An 18746-nucleotide genomic window follows, 5' to 3' on the forward strand; every position below is an offset into this window, starting at 1 on the left:
CCTTATGGGCAAACCCCGCAGAAGCTGCACGCTTCCTAGGGTTGCCGTTAGTGGAACTTGACGACAACGACTGAGATACCAACCGATCTGGGCGGGGTTGTTGTAGCCGCTACAACAACAACAACAACAGCAAACAAGCAATTTGATGGACTAATTGGACAAAACCTCTTAAAATTTTAAGAAAATTTTTTTTAAATAAAGTGTGGGAAAATTTCATGACTCTTGTTCTTTTGATAGCAACAAAATCTACACATTAAAACCGAAAATACAAAGAAAAAAAGTCCAAATTAGACGAATGTACAAATATCCGTAAATAAATGAAGTAATCAATAGGAAAATAAAGAAGTTGGAGCTTTGTTTTTTGGAGAATGATCAAATGAGTTATCCTGTCTTTATATGTATTTATTTTACGTAGATATTTAAAAACTTTATGTAAAGATCTCGGCCTACGACCTTAAAGAAAATGAACTGCGGTGAATCATAAGAAAAATGGTTCACTTTAAATCAAATCGTACAAATTGCTAATTTTATAGACGGTCCCCAATCCCACAACAACGCATACACAATACACTCAAACTTATATCTACATTTAAGTATCTTAACTCTCTCTTAAATACGACAATTCTATGGCATTATCAATAAACATGTATTCTTCAAACTTACTCAGTATAATATATCTATAATTATCTGCTGCTTGCTTCTACCGATGTTGTTGCCTTTGCTGATTTTCTTCTTGTAAACTTGCATATTCCTTTCTGTCCACTTTCGTTGCTATCACCTTAAACTCGTCCGGTTGATAGTCAGCATAGGCAATTTGTCGCTCCAGCGACGTTTCAGGTAACTGTGTTATCTTCTGAAGGCGCTGCTGTACAATTTGCCAATGACGAAGAATATAATCCTCATGTGGCGCCAAATGATGGGCAAAACGCAAACACGCATTGGCACGCGCCAACCTCTTGCGCTCCACAAATACTACACACAAATTGTGTAGACCCTGTATGTTGTGCGGTTCATAACGAAGTATACTGCGATAGCATTGCTCAGCCGCATCTAGATCCTTCATGTGATTTATGTAAATGTCACCGAGCAGGATCAAACCTTTAATGTGTTCGGGATGATGACGTATTAGCTGATTCAGGTACGGGATTGCGTCCAACGGCCGATTGGCATCGGCTAGGAGTAGCGCCAAATTAAAAAGTGCACTGCGAAAATCAGCACGCAGGTGTATTGCTCGCTTAAAAAACTGTTCTGCTTCTTCAAAATTCGATTCGTCCATGGCCAGCATGCCCAAATTGAAATAGACCTTCTCATTGTTCGCATCCTTGTTTAGCACCTTGAACAGGCGCGCACGCGACAACTCACGCGCTTCTGCACCGCCGTGCTCCTGTAGAAGTATGGCGGAATTGAGTAGGGCTTGTTCATGTTCCGGATACAATTCGATGGCTTTGTTAAAGTAGACGTGCGCCTGCGCACTTTTACCTTGCTCCAAGAAAACAACACCCAAATTGTAATAGATATCGGCATTCTCACTGTCGTACAATAACGCCTTCTCGTAGACCTCTTGCGCCAGTGCGGTGCGATTCAATTTCATCAGTATGTCGCCGCGGTTAATATACGCTTGTACATAGTCGGCGCGCATACTGATTGCCTGGCGGTACAGCAGATCGGCCTCTTCAAGTCGCGTGCTATTACGCGCAATAAGTTGTGCTAGATTTATAAACACATTCAAATGGTTGGGTGCTATGCGTGCTTGGTAAATTTCGCCGGGTTTCACTTGCGGAAATAAAGACTTGGCCCTGCGATATGCCACCTCGGCCTGATCGTATTGCTGCATATTGTTGTAGGTACGTCCAACATTGATGTGCGCGCCAATATCATCCGGTTGTATTTGCACCGCTTGCTGGAAATACAGCAAGGCCTCCGCATAACGTTGCTCATTTTCAAGCGCATGACCAACGTTGTTAAAGAGTTTGGCATTTCTGCTATTTACATGAACTCCTGACATGAACAGCGTGTACTCTGTACGCCAATCCATATTTCGGTGATGTGTTTTGAGCGCATGCGTGAGCAACAACAAACTTAGTGACAGTTGCATTAAACGGCGCATGATCACTTTACCGTTCAGATAATTCTCTAATTGTACGTATCCGTAGGCCACGAATAGACAGTAGCCCATAGAAGGCATGTAGAGTATACGCTCGGCCACTACAAAGCCAACTGGAAAGAAGAGATTGGAGGCGGGCACATNTTTACCGTTCAGATAATTCTCTAATTGTACGTATCCGTAGGCCACGAATAAACAGTAGCCCATAGAAGGCATGTAGAGTATACGCTCGGCCACTACAAAGCCAACTGGAAAGAAGAGATTGGAGGCGGGCACAAATGGCAATGCCAGCCAGGCGAGACTCATCAAAAGCACGCGAGATCGAGTTAAATTACGGGTTGTGCAAGCATACCAGGTAATAGCGCCCAACGAAGCGAAGGCGGCTAGAGTCGCCAAATTGCGTGCATCGCTAAAGTCTTCGATTAAAGGAATGGTACCTGAAATAGAGAAGAGGCAAGTTTCAATTGGTGTTGAGTTGTAGCAACTCTGCAAAAAACTGCCTAAGCAGATTTCATTTTCTAAGTTATGACTCATTTTCTTCTTAAATTTAGCTAGCGACAGAATTTATGCCAGTGTTGGAAAACAAGGTTGGAGAGATATAGCATTTATCTCTAATTTAGCATTTCAGGCAGCTGCTGTGACTGGTTAGAGGGGCGTACTATAACTCCGTAGGGCCTGGGTTCGATCCCTGGTCCCGGCAACACCTTAATTAGATACCGTTTTTTTCTTACAGCGGTCGCACCTCGGCAGGCAATGAAGGTTGGAAATAAAACAAATTTCGCCTTATTTCTCATTGCTTATTTATACTATTTGTAATAAAAACAGTTTACTGACGGAATGAATTTCGTCTGCATGCTTTTTAGTATGTTGAAAACATTGCTAGAAACCCGTAAAATGTTTGCATGAAACCATGGCGCAATAAACAGGTGAAGTAATAAAACAGCTTTCTCGCTTTATTTTCTGACATTCAGCTGCCTTTTTATACAAGGTGGTGTTACTGGCGAATTTGGATTTTCGCCGCGGTCCTTCTGAATGTCAAAATGATGTGTTTCGAATTCATATTACAACAAACACATCTATTTGACATTCAGAGTAGCACCACCTTGTATAAATTCACATTGATGGGTGGGGTGGATACAATAACACCATATGGAATAATTCCCATTACTTGGACATTAAAAAGCAGTTTCAGAAGTGAACTGGTGCCATTTTATTATTATTCTTATTTCTAAACGGTAATGCCACCAGTTCATTATTGCGAAAGGCGTATTTCTGGCGTATTTTCTACAATTATTATTAGTTATTCTTTTCAACCTGTAAACTTCTACTCAACATGGTAATGGTTTTATGCGTCTATTGTGAGTAGGTCATTAGCATTAGCACGCATTATTGCATTCAACTCTGTAAGAGAAACATCTATATATGTATATAATACGCGAAGGGATTTTTTGTGCAGCATAAAAGATCTGTACCGTTCGCCCGATTTTCAAAAATGAGATCTCAAATTAAAGCGCTTTGTCTGTAGATGTGCAATAAGGTTTTACTTTTTCGAAAAGAGTTGCCACCTGATAAAATATTGCGTTCGTTCGATTTTCAAAAGTGAGGTGTCGAATCAAAGAGCTCTAACTTTAGGTGTGCTATAAGGCTTAACTTTTTCGAAAAGAGTTGCCACCTTTAAAAAATTAAGTTCAAAAGAATAGAACAATTGAATATAAACTATATAATAAGCAATGCCGTCATAACATCACCGTTCGTTTCATTTTCCAAAATAAGGTGTCAAATTAAAACTATTGGACTGCAGGTATGCAATAAGGTTTCACTTTTTTTAAGAGTTTCCACCTTCTAAAAAATGTCATTCAAATTATCTAAAAAAAATCAATTATTACAAAATGGGTATCAGTGGAAAGGGTTTTGAAAATATTTGTTTCTTAACTTAACTTTAGGAGGTTTAAAAAATTAAATTCAATTTGAAATGAGAAAATTAATTAGGAGAAATATTTTTCAACATATGGGCGCATAACGAAAGGGGCTTCAGAAGGTGGCCGTTTGAAAATATTTTGAAGAGGGTTGCCACCTTCTTGCAATGTCGAATGTAATTAACTTATCCAGAAGTTATATGAAATGTCAAAATAATGATGTGAAACGAAAGAATATTAAGAACACTTTAGTTTGAACACACAAAATATTTTTGAAGGTACGTGTTAAGGGGGTTGCCACCTGTTTAAAAATTAAATTCAAATTATTAAATAAGTTAAATGAATTATTAAAATATGAACTATATTTAGCGGAGTTGCCACATGTTTAATATAGTTCAACTGAATTCATCAGTTGATTAAAATATGTATCGCAATGTTAGACGAAGAATATTTACGAATATCTTAGCGCGAAACTACTTTTCACAAAAGTTGCCATCTGTTCAAAAAGTTGAATTTTACTATATCTATATATATAATACGCGAAAGGACTTTTTGTCCAGGTCATCAGATCTGAACCATTCGTTTGATTTTAAAAAATTAGGTATCAAATTAAAGGGCTTGATATGTAGATGTGCAGTAGGCTTTTAATTTTCCGGAAAGAATGGCCACCTTTTAAAAAATCAAGTTGAGATTATTTATAAATCAATACCATCATATCCCCATCCTTCGCTCGATTTTCAAAAATGAGGTGTAAAATTAAAAGGCTTGGTTGCAGATGTGCAAAAGGGTTGCCATAGGTGTCAGTCGAAATGGTTATTAAAAGCTTTGCTTCTTAATAAATTACTAAAAGAGGGGATTTAATCGTTCATGGGTTTGAGGATTTATATATGAACTGTTTAGGAGACTTGCCAGGTGATAAAAAAATTAAATTCAATTTAATTCTTCAGGCAATTGAATTATGTATCAAAGTATCAGACGAAAGAGCTTTAAAAGATTTAAGTTTGAAAATGTTTCGCAGAAGGTTGCCACCTGTTTGAAAAGCCTAATTTATTTAGCTTTTACACAATTTTAATCAAATATTAAAATATGAGTGGCAAAAGAAAGTTTTAATAAAACTTTAGTTTGAAAATATTTTTTTAGGGTTGCCATCTTTTCGATTTTTATTTTGAGTGATCAGCTGTCTCGATGAAGTCAATTGGCCCCCACGGAGCCACGATTTTACGCCCTTAGACTTTTTTGTGCCATGCCGTGAAGGACCGATGTAATGCGAACAATCTATTAACGATTCAGGCCTTTAAGGCGTATGTCCGGCATTTCTTACGATAGAGCCAGAAACCATCAACAAGGTCTTGGAGAACTCGATTAACAGGATGCGCTACAGCGAAGACAGTCACATGATGAAATCGGGTTCCATAACTAATGGGAATATATGTTCTTTCGAATAAACCCATAATATACCGAAAAAATTAGTTTGAGTTAATTTTTATAAATAAATAATCTTTAATTTGAAGGTCATCAAATCAGCGCCGTCATTCTAAATGGGCATTATGGTTTTATTTTTTGAAGTTAGGGCCTTTTTTAGCGGTGCACGGTGGTTTGAATTTTGAGGAAATGAAAAAAGGGATGGACGAATTTACCTGAAACATTTGCAATATTTATTAAGGTTTGTGAATAGTGTTGCCATCTGTTTAAAATATTAAACTGAATTTTGGCGTCTTAACGCCATGCGGGTTCAGCAGTAGCTAAAAATTACAGTTGATTTTTATACCCGAGCGCACTTATGCGCAAGGCTTTTGTAACTTTGTTCACATAGCGGTTGTTTGTAACAGGCAAAACCAATCAAGATTGATATAGACAAATGTATACATAAATGATCAGAATGAAAAAAGAAATAGATTGAGCGGTGACTGTCTGTCCGTCCATGTGTCCGTCTGTGCGTTTGTGCACACGATAACTCGAGTAAAAAATTAGATATCTTAACGAAATTTGGTATGTGTACTTCTTTTCAGCGTAGGACGGGTGGTATAGAAAATGGGCAAAATCGGACAATAACCACGCCTACCTCCCATATGACGGTAGTTTTCAGAAATACGAAAACTGCGATATTTTAATAACTTCTTAAGCCTATTCACTCAAAATTGATATTTACAATGATTTTTAGACGGAAAATAAGAATGGTATACATTTTTGGAAAATCACGTATCATTCATTATGGGTGTATATCTCGGTAACCGTTACACCAATTTCCCACAAACTTGGCACGCTTGTTGGCCTTGGTATAACATACCAAATGAGTGAAAATTTTAAAAATTGGACAATAACCACTCCTACATCCCATATAACGGTAATTTAGAGAAATGCGAAATCTTCGATAAGTCAGTAAATACCGAAGCTAATTTATTCAAAATTTATGTTTGCAATAATTCTTCACCAAGAAATACGTTTATGATAAAATTTTGGAAAATGGGCGTGACACGTCCCACTTATGACCACGTATGTGTATCTCGGTAACCGTTTGAGCAATATGTACCAAACTCGGAATGATTATTGTGCTTTCCACATAAAAGCAAAACGCTGACAATTATTGAAATCGGACTAAAATTACGCCCACTTTTTATATAACGGTAAATTTCAGAAATGCTTGAAACTTCGATATTTCGAAATTTAAGGACGCTAATTTACGCTAAATTTATAATAACAACAATGCCTTGAAGATAAGTGACATTATTATTGAATTTTGGAAGATGGGCGTGATACCGCCCACATATAACTGTATAAGTTTATCGAAGATCTTTGAAATCACGTAGCGGTAGTTTTCGGAAAGGTGAAAAAACTATATTTAATACTTGCGTCGGGTATCTAATGTTCGGCTGGGCCCGAACTTATACTTGTTTATAATTTTTTTTTTTTTTTTTTGTGGAGGTTATTGCGAATTTTCTTCCCTATAATGCATGAAGAAAACTGACTCTTAAATGGAAGAAAATGCGCAACACCATATACATATTTATGTATAAATTAAAAAGGGTTGCCATGGAATAAACGAAATTTATCATAAGCTTATAACTAATCTAAGCAACACTTCGTTGAAATGGACCACCTTTGTTAAAATATGGTTCGTAGTTGGGATTTTAAAGCAAATCCATTATTTCTTATTTGTTCCAATAAATGTTTGTAAATCCCGTATTTTTTGGACAAATTATGCTTTGTCCCGTATGGCTGGAAAAAAATTTGGCAACACTACTGCCTATGTGCACTATTTTGCTTTATTACTCAATTGTTAAGTTTAAAAGTTGGTCTTATTGCCCGACGAGAAATGAAATAAAGCAAATTTGTATTATTTCACATTCAATTGGGAAATAATACAAATTTGCGTTATTGCCGTTTGTGTTATGTTATCGTTTTGATACAAAAAATGTTTGGCATAATATTAATAATGGCGTTTAATGAAAATTAATAAGAAATCTTCAACTGCAGTTCGCAATAAACCATAGATAAAAATTGCTCGTTTTCATCATATGAAAAAAGCTAAGCGCGAAAACTATGGCGTTGTGTCAGGAATCAGGAAACGCACTTAATGGAATAAATTAATATAATGTGTCATCAGTAGGTAAATGTTTCTTTAAATTTGTTGTATGCCCGAAAATTTCAGATTCTTCAAACAAACGTTGAGCTTAACCGAGATTTTTTCAATCTTGGTAATGTGATTCCATACTTTACTTTACTGTGTTTATACAGTTTGAATATATAACGACTCCATAAATGTATCGATACCAGTATCAAATGGGCATAGGAAATAAAATATCGCGCGAACGATAACAGTCACTAATATATATATAGTTAAATATAATTATAGGAACAATATGGATTTTATGAAGTTGATATTGATATTGACGCTATAATGATACATTAAGCGGTATCAAAAGAAAATACCCATATGGGTATCAATAGTATCGTGCCGCTAGTATCGAATACCGATTTACCCAGTATCGAAACAAAAGTATAGATAATAAGATTATATCAGTGGCATCGCAGCATCCCTAACCATCACACTTCTATTTTTTTGGCATATACGGTCTCTTTCTTTTTTGAATATGCGAAAAAGTGTTTGAAGCTGTATCCTTAACGAAAATGTAGCCATTTCATAATTTATTTATCATTTTCATTTTAAATGTAACGCTTTTGCTACAATTGTAGCCAAACGGCAACGCTGTCATAAACTCTAAACGAAGAGAAAGAGCTTTGAAAGCTTTTAGGTGAAAACAATTAGAAGCATGGGTGAAAAAATTAAAAACAATTTGGATTCAAAAAATTTTTCACCAAAATGTTTAGAGAGCTTTTGTAATAAGTGCCCTGCAGCACTCTAAGTGTTAGAGGGTTAAGTGTGTAGTTCTCAGTCCTCTTACGTTCTGGTAGGAAACTTGCAGATCTTGTTTGATTTTTGTGCTTTTCCTTGTACCCGCGAAGTCCAGACACATTCACAAACCATGGAATACAATTGATGTATTTGATTGTCTTCTTGGCTTCACCATTATTTTTAAGAACCTCTTACTTATTTGGTAAATTATTTAGATGGGTTTGCTGAGAGCGAGTCAGATCAGGTTTAAAATGTACGTTGTCTCTGTTGCTTATAGGTTTGGTTCTGAGAATTCTCTTAGCATCAACAACCGACGATGTATCAATCAGCAAAGGGCGAGTTTTACCATCTTCTGGGCAACCAATTCAAGCCCAGGCAAGCTCTTGCTTTCTCAAATCGGGAACATTGAGGGCGATAACATTCTGTTCGCGCTTTTTCTCCACAGCACTAATTCTTTTGTCCAGTTTGGTACACTGTTCGGTCAGATTTTGTTTAGAAATACTCTTAAGCTCAGATTTAATGATGCCCAGAGTTTTTTAACCGACTTCAAGAAAGGAGGAGGTTATCAATTCGTCAGAATATGGTTTATTTTTATTTATTTTTTTTCTTTTATGTAGTTATGTTACCGCATAACTTTTGACCTCGTTAACCGATTTATGTAACTCTTTCTTTAAAGGAAATGTGCTACCTCACTAATTTGGTATAGATACGATCATTGAATCATGAAGAAAATAACGGTAATCTTAAACTTTTATATGAGAATCGAAGTCGTTTTTGTTTTTTGCCTAAAAATTACTTGTTTGCTTGTTAAACGGTGTAAGATACTTCTTGACTACGTTCTCCAGTTTTGAGGCAGTGAACTGGTCATTAGGGTTATCGGCTTCCAGAACATCGGAGACAATTATGCTGGCATCACTATTGCACAGGGACCGAAAATAATAGTTATTTTCGAAATTTCAAATTCAAAAAGTCAGTCGGATATATTTGGTATTTTAAACATTTGTATATAGCAATGAAATGCTTGTTAGCCAAACAAGCCATACATGCATACATACAGACAGACGGTCATGGCTAGATCGACTCAGGTCACCAACATGATTATTTTGTCTTGTTTATAAGAAGCAACAACTTAAACGCTTTCAATCAAATAACTATAATATTTGGCAATGAAATTTTAACTTTTATTTTTGATCGAAAATATAAGTCACCTTTTAACTTTTTGAAAAAATTAAAGGAAAGTGTTGAATTCTATATTTGACTGAAAAAATAAGAGTAAAATTTTAACTTTTATTTTTCGCCGAAAAAGGAAGTCATATTCTAACGTTTATATATGACTGAAAAAATAAAAGTCAAAGTTTAGCTTTTATATTTGACCGCAAAATTAAAGTCAAGTTTTAACTTTTAATTTTGACTTAAAACTTATCGGTGAAAAAAATAACTATTATTTATCGACTCTTTTGAAAAAAAAAGCATAATAGTTACGGTCCCTGCTTTTGCATTTATCACAAATTTTATTTTTCATTACTTCAGCTGCAATTTTTTTTATGTCCTTAGAATTGATGCCTCAACATTTTTTGGGTAGCAAACTATTAATTATGTACATCGGTGCATGCACTACAAATGTATCTTGCAGGTGCCATCATTCATGTTGTAGATATTTGTTTATTTTTCTATGCAATATTCTGCTACTTGCTCACCGGTTTATTGACCAGTAAATCAAACTTTGTGTGGTTATCTGCGACATCGAATCGATTTTTGCAAGTAATCGATGTTTTGAGACAAAATCGAGTGCCCAAAGCATCGATTTTTACTTCCGGAAATTAGTACAACATCGATTTATTGGCTCGAGGTTTCTCGTCAATTCTCATGTTTCTTTTTGTTTTGGCTATTTATTTCTGGCCTTAAAATCTTCTTTCTGCTTCTATAGATGTGATGTGATGATTTATATCTAATTTTTCGTTTATTATCCACGCTTTAAGTTAACTTACTGTTTTTGCATATTATTGTGTATATAGTGCTGAAGAAGTTTCACTCAATCATTTTACACTTTCAAACAGCGAAATATTAAAATAAAAAATATCGATGTTTTAAATATCTATAGTTTTCATCCGATGTTTTATCAACCTCGATACTTATATGAGTATAACATCGATGCTTGAAATATCGATTTTAAGAAGGCGATGTCGCAGCCCTAGGTTATAGTCGTGTTTGGACAAATACACACAAGCAAAGTAATTTATTATGGCATTATTAAATTGAAAACACTATAAAGTTAGGTAGGATAAATTAATAAAATACGCCCGCTTGGTTCAACAAATCCTTTTACTCTTATTCAAATATAAATTTTCACAATTGAGAAAAACTTATTCGTTAACTTATATAAATCAAATGTCAAATGTCAGCTTTTCTTCCCCGAATGAAAAGGGTGTCAGGAAATACAAACACTCACTCACTAGCGAAATACAAAATTTTGACAATCAAGCGCCACTCACAGCTGATGAAACAACACTAAATTATATGAATTCGCCTTGCATGCTCCCCTTTTACATACATTCAACAACGAGTCAGAAGTTTACGCCCCTTGAACATACAAAAGTATATACACTTATGGACAAAATAATAGGCGTACACAGTTTTTGTTTAATAACTTTAAACCATTTGAAATTTAAAAAAATCTTTATATTAACATTTTAATTCATTAAACTAAAATATGTTGTTATCATTTAGTTCCATATTTTTAAAGGAAAGTTTAGTTATGATAACAAAAATTCACTGGTCAAAATAATAGATGTGAACTTTTTCCGATATAAAAACAAAACGAAAAATGACACTGAAGATGGCACAACGCCGAAACCGGTTTGTTTCCAAACCAAATTTGACAAGGGATGTCGGAAATTCCTTCCAAAATACATCAAAAACAAAAAGTTCCGTTTTTCCTTTATTTAGTCTAGGGTTTCCTAATAACCAGTATATCCTCCATGGATTTATATATGTACATAAGTTTCCCTATTCCATTAGGAATGGATGATATTATTTTGTGACAGGTTTCCGATGGAGTAGCACCCCATACTTTCTGGGTCTTCTACCACAATTTCTCTTTATTTTGAAATCGAAAGAATGCCACAATTTCTCTTTATTTTGAAATCTAAAGAATGCCACAATCTTCTCTTAATGCCACTCTCAAAGTTCTCAATCGGAATGAGATGATAGAATTAATTTGGGCATTGTATCCTGGCCACATTTGTTGCTCTGAACCAACCATGAAGCATGTTTTGGGTCGTTTCCTTTTTGATAAAACGATTTCAGGGGCATATTTTGTTCTAAATGTCCCTGTACTAAACAGCGCCCCTTGTGTCTTTTGTACAAAATAAATTACCTACAGCTTGTCAGGAGAAACATCCCCTCACTAGTATGTTTCCGCCCTATGCTTACTATATTATAACAAGTAATTTTTAGCAAAAAAAAACGATAAAAAAAAATATATACATATATATTTCATCCAATGATCGGATCTAAACCAGATGTATATACTATGGGACCACCTCTGAGACACTACCTTTCCGACGCAAAAAGAATTATCGAAATCGGTTGACGTGGTCCAAAGTTATGCGGTAACATACATAAAAAAAAAATATTCCGACGCACTGATAACCTCCTCCTTTTTTGGAAGTCGGTTAAAAAGAAACCAAATTTGCCCATATTTTTTTCGCGGTAGACTTTATAGAATTGACAACAACATATGTATAGAATTGACAACAACAACCACGCTGTCAAGTTTAAATATCGGCAAATCAGATGCACTTGATAGCAGTAGGTTGAATAAGGAATATGAATTAGCAACACGGGGTGTGCTGCTGAAGTCTAGAAAAAAGAAGTCTGATGAGGAAATGTGGTGATCTCCGAAATAGCTGCTATAACATCTACCGCTTGGACTTGTTGCTTTTTCCTGTGAACTGTGAATCACAGTGGTCGGTCAATAATAGTTTGGGGTTGTATTTCGAAAATATTGTTGGTCCGTTAGTACGCATTATGCGTAAGGAACAGTATATGTTCATATTTCAACAAAATTTACAAGATGTAGTCGAAAAATTAGAGTTTCTGCTGAAAAATCACCCAAAACATACTGCATATGTTCGCAAAGACTGGATGCAAAAGCAAAAATTTGCTATTTTGAAATGACCTCCACAATCCGCGGATATGAATCTCGTCGAAAATTTGCGAAATCAACTAAAAGCACAGCTTACTAAGTATCCAAGTCCGTCCAATGGAGTACATGAGCTATGAAAGCAAACCAAGGAGGCTATACCTCCAGAATTTTTACAGAGATACAAATAAGGTATGCCAAATTGCATCCAGGAACTAAAAAATGCAAAAGTATACTGAACATTGTGTTAACAATTCTTTTTTTCGTGAAAATGGTCAAAAAGTTATTAAAAATATATAAGTGCAAAACTTTAACATCTGCCTTAATTTACATTTTTGTCTGCTGGTTTTATTATTGTTGTTGGATTGACTTCAATTCGTTATAAGAGAGGAAGTACATGTGTACCAATAGGAATATACAACAAAAGTATGAATGTCGTTAGAACTTGGAAAGATAGCGGCGGCTGATATAAAAAGCGTTACACGCTCTGCTTTAGAAGGCAGCGAAAGCTTCATTCAACCACACGACTTGTTCGCACGCACACAGTGACATCGATTGCACGCACACTACAAAAATTCTCTGTCGAAGCTGCCCACCTTTAGGTAGGCCTTCTTAAGTAAAGCCATTCTAAGAGGCCTAACCAAGAAGGGCTGAAAAGTGCTTCCTTGCATGCCTTCTAGAAATGCCTATCCATTTACAATGTACGCGTAAGCATAAATCTTAATTTTAGTTGTAATATTACATATTTGATATGAACCTTAAGCAAAGATATATGATTTTTATAAATTAAAGAAACAACTTTAAAAGAACTACTTCAAAAAGCCTTCTGAAGTACTCTCCTATAAAAGCCCTTCTGGAAGGATTTCCATGGGTAGCGAAAGAAGCTCTTCAATTTGTGCCACTCCATACAAAAAAGAAAGGAGAAAGGAATGTAGAGTGGAAGGGCTCTTCACTCTCAGGAAGGCCTTTCGGAAGGGCTTTTAACCCCTGAAATTATCTACTGGGAAGTGCCATAGATACGAATTAAAAATATATGCACCTAATTTTGGTTTTAAACGTTTTTTCCTGCACTTAAATTCTTTGTTTTTATTAAATTTGCGAAAAATGTAAAAACAACATTACGTCAATAAATTGTCAACTTAAAAATAAATTAGCTCTTCATTTTAGGTACTATTTTACAACCAATTTCACGAAAACTATTTAAGTAAAAATGATTTAAATTTTTTGAAATTCATATGGAAATTGACAGAAAATAAGAAATCATTTTCCATTTAAATTGCTGGGAAGTATTATTTAGTCCTTTTTTTTACAAACGAAATGTTTTTTTCTGGCAACGCTGATCTGAACATGATACAGCAAAAAAAAAACTTAAGTAAGCTAGATGAGAGGAATGATAGAAACATGTAGCAATTCCAACAAAACAGCTAGCACAGAGTCGCATATTTTGCGGCGATAGGAAATGTTGTTTCCCATGTATTTTGTTGTTTTGTGTTTGCATGTTATGCAATCCGCGCTACGTGCAACAGCTTTGTAAGATTTCGAAAACACCCCTAATCTGCACTGTCGAGATCGCAAGCGAGATAATGGTGGTGGTCTAGCGTTCATCACGCACCACACCGTGCAGTATCGTCTCATTGAAGGACATATCGACCGCAGGGTATTACTATACGGTCAGGCGATGTCGAGCTTGAAATATTTAACGTTTATATACCCACTGTCACCAGCTGCCGGACAGGATATCACGCTGAAATAGGTGCGCTCCTCAGAGTAAAAACCGTATGGATTCAACATTCTGCACAATGAACAACGACGCATTTACTGAAAGCAACTTAGCTGCCCACCCCACACCAACAGACGCTCACTTAGGTGAACGTAAGTTTTGCAGTGATTTCACTGCCATGGCAGCTCGCTTCGTACTAGCAGGATGTATAACGGATCCCCGTCCGAACTTTCCTGCTGAAGCGGCTGCTTTAGCCGATGAGCGTGACAACCTTCGTCAGGTCCCGGAAGTCCCCGAATCAGGGATCTCAATAGGGAGATGCGACAGCTTGTGAACATAAACAGAAAAAGTGGGAAGAGCATCTGAAGACTTGCAACTCCCCCTCTAGTGTGAGTAAGCTTTGGTCAACCGTGAGGTCACTGTCCAATCCGCTAAAGCGCGACGACATAGTCGAAATATCTTTCGGCGACCGCGCTTCGTCGGATCAGCAGCGATGCGCGAGCTATTTTAGCCAGTAGTTTACACTGCGTCCTCCGGCGGATAAAGCCAAACGTCGAGTGAGAAGAAGGCTGCACAAACTGCCAACAACAAGCGCGCCTCTTGTTTTCACTTGCGGTGAAGTTCGGGTAGAATTGATGACTTGTACTCAAAAGTAAACGGGTATCTCTCCGAGCTCTCTCGCTTCTTCACTGCTAGGAGCCCAAACCTCTCCCCAAGAAAATCCTCAGCGACCTTGTTTACCACCTGGACGAAGGTGGTCAAACTAGCGCTGGGTATTCACGTTGATGACGAACCAATTCCGACGGTGAACAATCCGAAGATAGTCGGAGTAACCTTCGACAGTCTGCTCTCCTCCTCTGCGTACACAACCCCAATTGTCAACAAAGTACAGAGCCGCAACAAGGTCCTCAAGTCGCTAACCGGTAGTACCTGGGGCAAAGACAAAGAAACGTCGCTGGCAACATCACGCAGCACCAGTGTGGTCGCCGGGCCCAGTAGGGCGCAGTGGATAAAGCTGCACACAGCACAAAAGACAGCACTTCGGACAGCGACCAGATGTCGTCTGATGTCGCCAGAACATCACCCACATGACGAGGAGCAAATGCTCCCCATAAGGGAGCCCAACACAATGCTCTGCAAGCAATTCTTAGCAGGGAGCCACAGACGTGGACACTCGAACAGACACTTGCTTGCAGAGGATCCCTCGCCAAGGCAAGTCAGAAGGCAGATTCTATACGAACTGACGAAACCTCTGGACGCGTCAGCATATCAACTGGCCCTGAGTGGCATTCACAGGGAGTCAGTCTCAAGTTACGTAGACACCAGACCTGTAAATGCCGTTCTAGGCACACAACCACCTGACATGGACGAGACAGCACTTCGTCTGCCTCGGGAGACTCGCACCACAACTTCGCTCTGGCTACTGCAGCAGGTTGAACTCATATATCAGCAGACTACATGCAGATGTGCCCAATGAGTGTCCGGAATGCGGAGAGACGCCCCACGACTCGAAACATCTCTTCGTATGCCCGGAAAACCCCACGCAACTGACGCCTCTGTCCCTGTGGACAGACCCTATAGAGCAGCCGTGGCCAGCGCAGGGCACTTTCCTATAGAATTCTGCCAGCGCAAGGCACTTGCTTACAGAGTTCTGCCGGCGTTGGGCATGCCTGCTATAGAGGCTGCACGCTTCTTAGGTCTTCCGTTAGTTGAGCTTGACGACAACGACTGAGATACTAACTGATATGGGCGGGGTTGTTGTAGCCGCTACAACAATGTAAGTATGAATTGATCTCCAGTTTCAGGGTCCGTTACCAAACTGTGGGCCGGTTCTAAACTATCCAGCGCCCGTGTGGTCGCCGGGGACCAACCGGACACAGTGGACGAAGCTACGGGCATGCTGAGCCTGACGACAACCGGTTGTTGGACAAGCCGATCTGAGCGGGGTTGAGAGCTGCTACAACAACAACAAGTCGGAAACATTTCGCGAGCGGTAACTTTACTCTGCTAGCGTTCTCGATAGCTAGCGCAAACAAAACAATTGCATGCAGAGAAATAAGGAAGCAAACGAAATGGCGAAATGGCAAATTTTTTTTTAGTTTCACTTTTATTTCAACATATTTTGATTAAAATAAAAATACTAATAAAAATAAAATATTTCACACAAACAACAAAAAATATCATCGATTAAGTTTGTTTCCTTTCATTGAACATACCACCTTTAATCTGCATATGGTATCACTGTTAGCTACAGAAAACTAGCCTGTTCCCGTACTCCAGAATATAGTCCGAAATAGTCCGAATTCGTTTCCTTTCACACATTTATCATATATTTTGCGAACAATTTCTCACTAAATCATGGAATGCGGGAACAGGCTTATATTGTCGTTCCTATTCCTTTTTGATTTTGAAGCTGTCGGATGTGGTACTGGGCTAAAGACAGTGTCACACGATTGGTACATTTGTACAAATTTGTATATTTTGGCAGTCATAGAGTGGTGTTCTTTAGAAATTTGTGTTCAGCTCAGTAAAAGAATTTGCAAACAACACTACTCTGTAACTGCCAAAATGTACAAATCTGTACAAATGTACCAATCGTCAGTCATACGTCTTAGTTAGGCCGATCTGTAGCAGCCCTGGAATTGAGCTACATATATATCAAACTAAAGTGCAGCTGCAGTTGCAGATGAGCGTGTTTGTCAAAAAAGTAAAAAGCGGCAGAAAAGTCGATAGTGACTAATATAATTTCGGAAAAGATTCGGAAAAGTTACTAGGTANAGATATTGTGAAAGATTGGACTATACCTTAAAGATGACGGTTTTCTCATGGCCCACTGCACGAAGCTTAGAGTAGAGTAATGTCTTTTAAGAACTTAAAATTTATCANATCTGTACAAATGTACCAATCGTCAGTCATACGTCTTAGTTAGGCCGATCTGTAGCAGCCCTGGAATTGAGCTACATATATATCAAACTAAAGTGCAGCTGCAGTTGCAGATGAGCGTGTTTGTCAAAAAAGTAAAAAGCGGCAGAAAAGTCGATAGTGACTAATATAATTTCGGAAAAGATTCGGAAAAGTTACTAGGTATTAATCATAGTTTTGAAATATATTTCACGAAAGCAAAAAGTAAAAATAGCTGAGATCCCTTTCTTTTTTAAACACCTAGGATATCACTGACCATTAAAAAGGATTTTTTAAATGAACGATCCAAAATTAACCGGTATACATATTTAAAATTTTGTATAACCAGTGGTTGAATTTGTGTACTGAAAGGATCAACCCTAAAAGTATAATCTACGTCTGAGAGGCGTATATGGAATGGGTATTTTTTTTTAATCTTAACACAAAATTTACTTTTTATTTTGTTGTTTTAAATAAAAATAAATGTGGTTATAGTTTTTATTAACAAAACTATGTTTTATTATTAGTCAAACTCACAACTTCAATATTCTTTAAAAAAATAAGACAGGACTAAGTATATTTTAGCTCACAGATTATCTTTTAAGTGCATAAGAATCTACGTAGTATGTTAAGGCTTTACGTTACTCCCAATTAGATTAGGCTTCTAGGGTTAAGAAAGCTTTTGTTTGAAAGTGTGATATTAAATACTTTTCACCATGAACGACGCCAATTTTCAATGATTATTGCGTTTCAGATTAAGACTAATACCAGATATTGTGAAAGATTGGACTATACCTTAAAGATGACGGTTTTCTCATGGCCCACTGCACGAAGCTTAGAGTAGAGTAATGTCTTTTAAGAACTTAAAATTTATCATGGGTTATCAGGTGTCTAGCAACACAAGATTAAATGTTGTCTTTCACGAAGTTCTTTAAATAAATTTTGAGCTAAGTACTCACCCGTATTTCGAGGTTACTACTAGTTTTAATAAATTGTTAGTTTAATTTCCTATAATATTTACCTTTAGGTTTATGCATTTTAAGAATACATCGAATATTTTTTTTAGAGAATCAATGTGAAATAATCATATATGTAATACTCCTATATTGGCAGTAAGAGCTAGTACCGTCCGAAAACACTACAGTACAGATGTATCAATAAACAAGTACGAAAGAAAAGGAACACATACGTTTATAAATAAACATGTACACAACACATATACAAAAACGGCACTGAAGTACACAATACATTGACAAAAACGGTACTAGACTGTCTCGCTTTGATTTCGGAATGCTTACAGATTGAGAAGTTAGCTTACTGCCAATATAGAAGTATTATATATATGGAAATAATTGCAGAAATGATTAACCGGTTTGCTGAGCAACCGAGACGTCTACTTTTTAATAATTTTTGTAAAACAAATTGGCAAGTACATATCGCCTCCCGCATGCCAGAAACATGAATGAGTAAAGATGAAAATTTTGGGATTTTTTAATATGTGGGGCCCCCCCAAAATTCGATCCTGGCGACGCCCATGTCCGATGGTGCTATTTGTTTTCCAAAAATTTTCCCATTTTCACGGTGAAAATTCGAAGCAAAAATTTATT

The 18746-nt window shown here is 37.0% G+C and overlaps 1 protein-coding gene across 1 annotated transcript in view; it reads right to left on the reverse strand.

Moving 5' to 3' along the window:
- Positions 1-300: 300 nt before the first annotated feature.
- Tmtc3 (Transmembrane O-mannosyltransferase targeting cadherins 3) overlaps positions 301-18746 on the reverse strand; it is a 28045-nt gene continuing 9599 nt past the window's right edge. The window contains exons 5-6 of the mRNA XM_017611298.1: positions 2254-2541; positions 301-2112 (exon numbers count right to left, since the gene is read on the reverse strand). Coding sequence (XP_017466787.1) covers positions 701-2112; positions 2254-2541 — 1700 coding nt within the window. The 3' untranslated portion in view covers positions 301-700. The remainder of the gene's footprint in view (positions 2113-2253; positions 2542-18746) is intronic.

Source organism: Rhagoletis zephyria, unplaced genomic scaffold, assembly GCF_001687245.7.
Source record: "Rhagoletis zephyria isolate East Lansing unplaced genomic scaffold, Rhagoletis_zephyria_1.1 Rzeph_scaffold_00393, whole genome shotgun sequence".
Taxonomy (NCBI): domain Eukaryota; kingdom Metazoa; phylum Arthropoda; class Insecta; order Diptera; family Tephritidae; genus Rhagoletis; species Rhagoletis zephyria.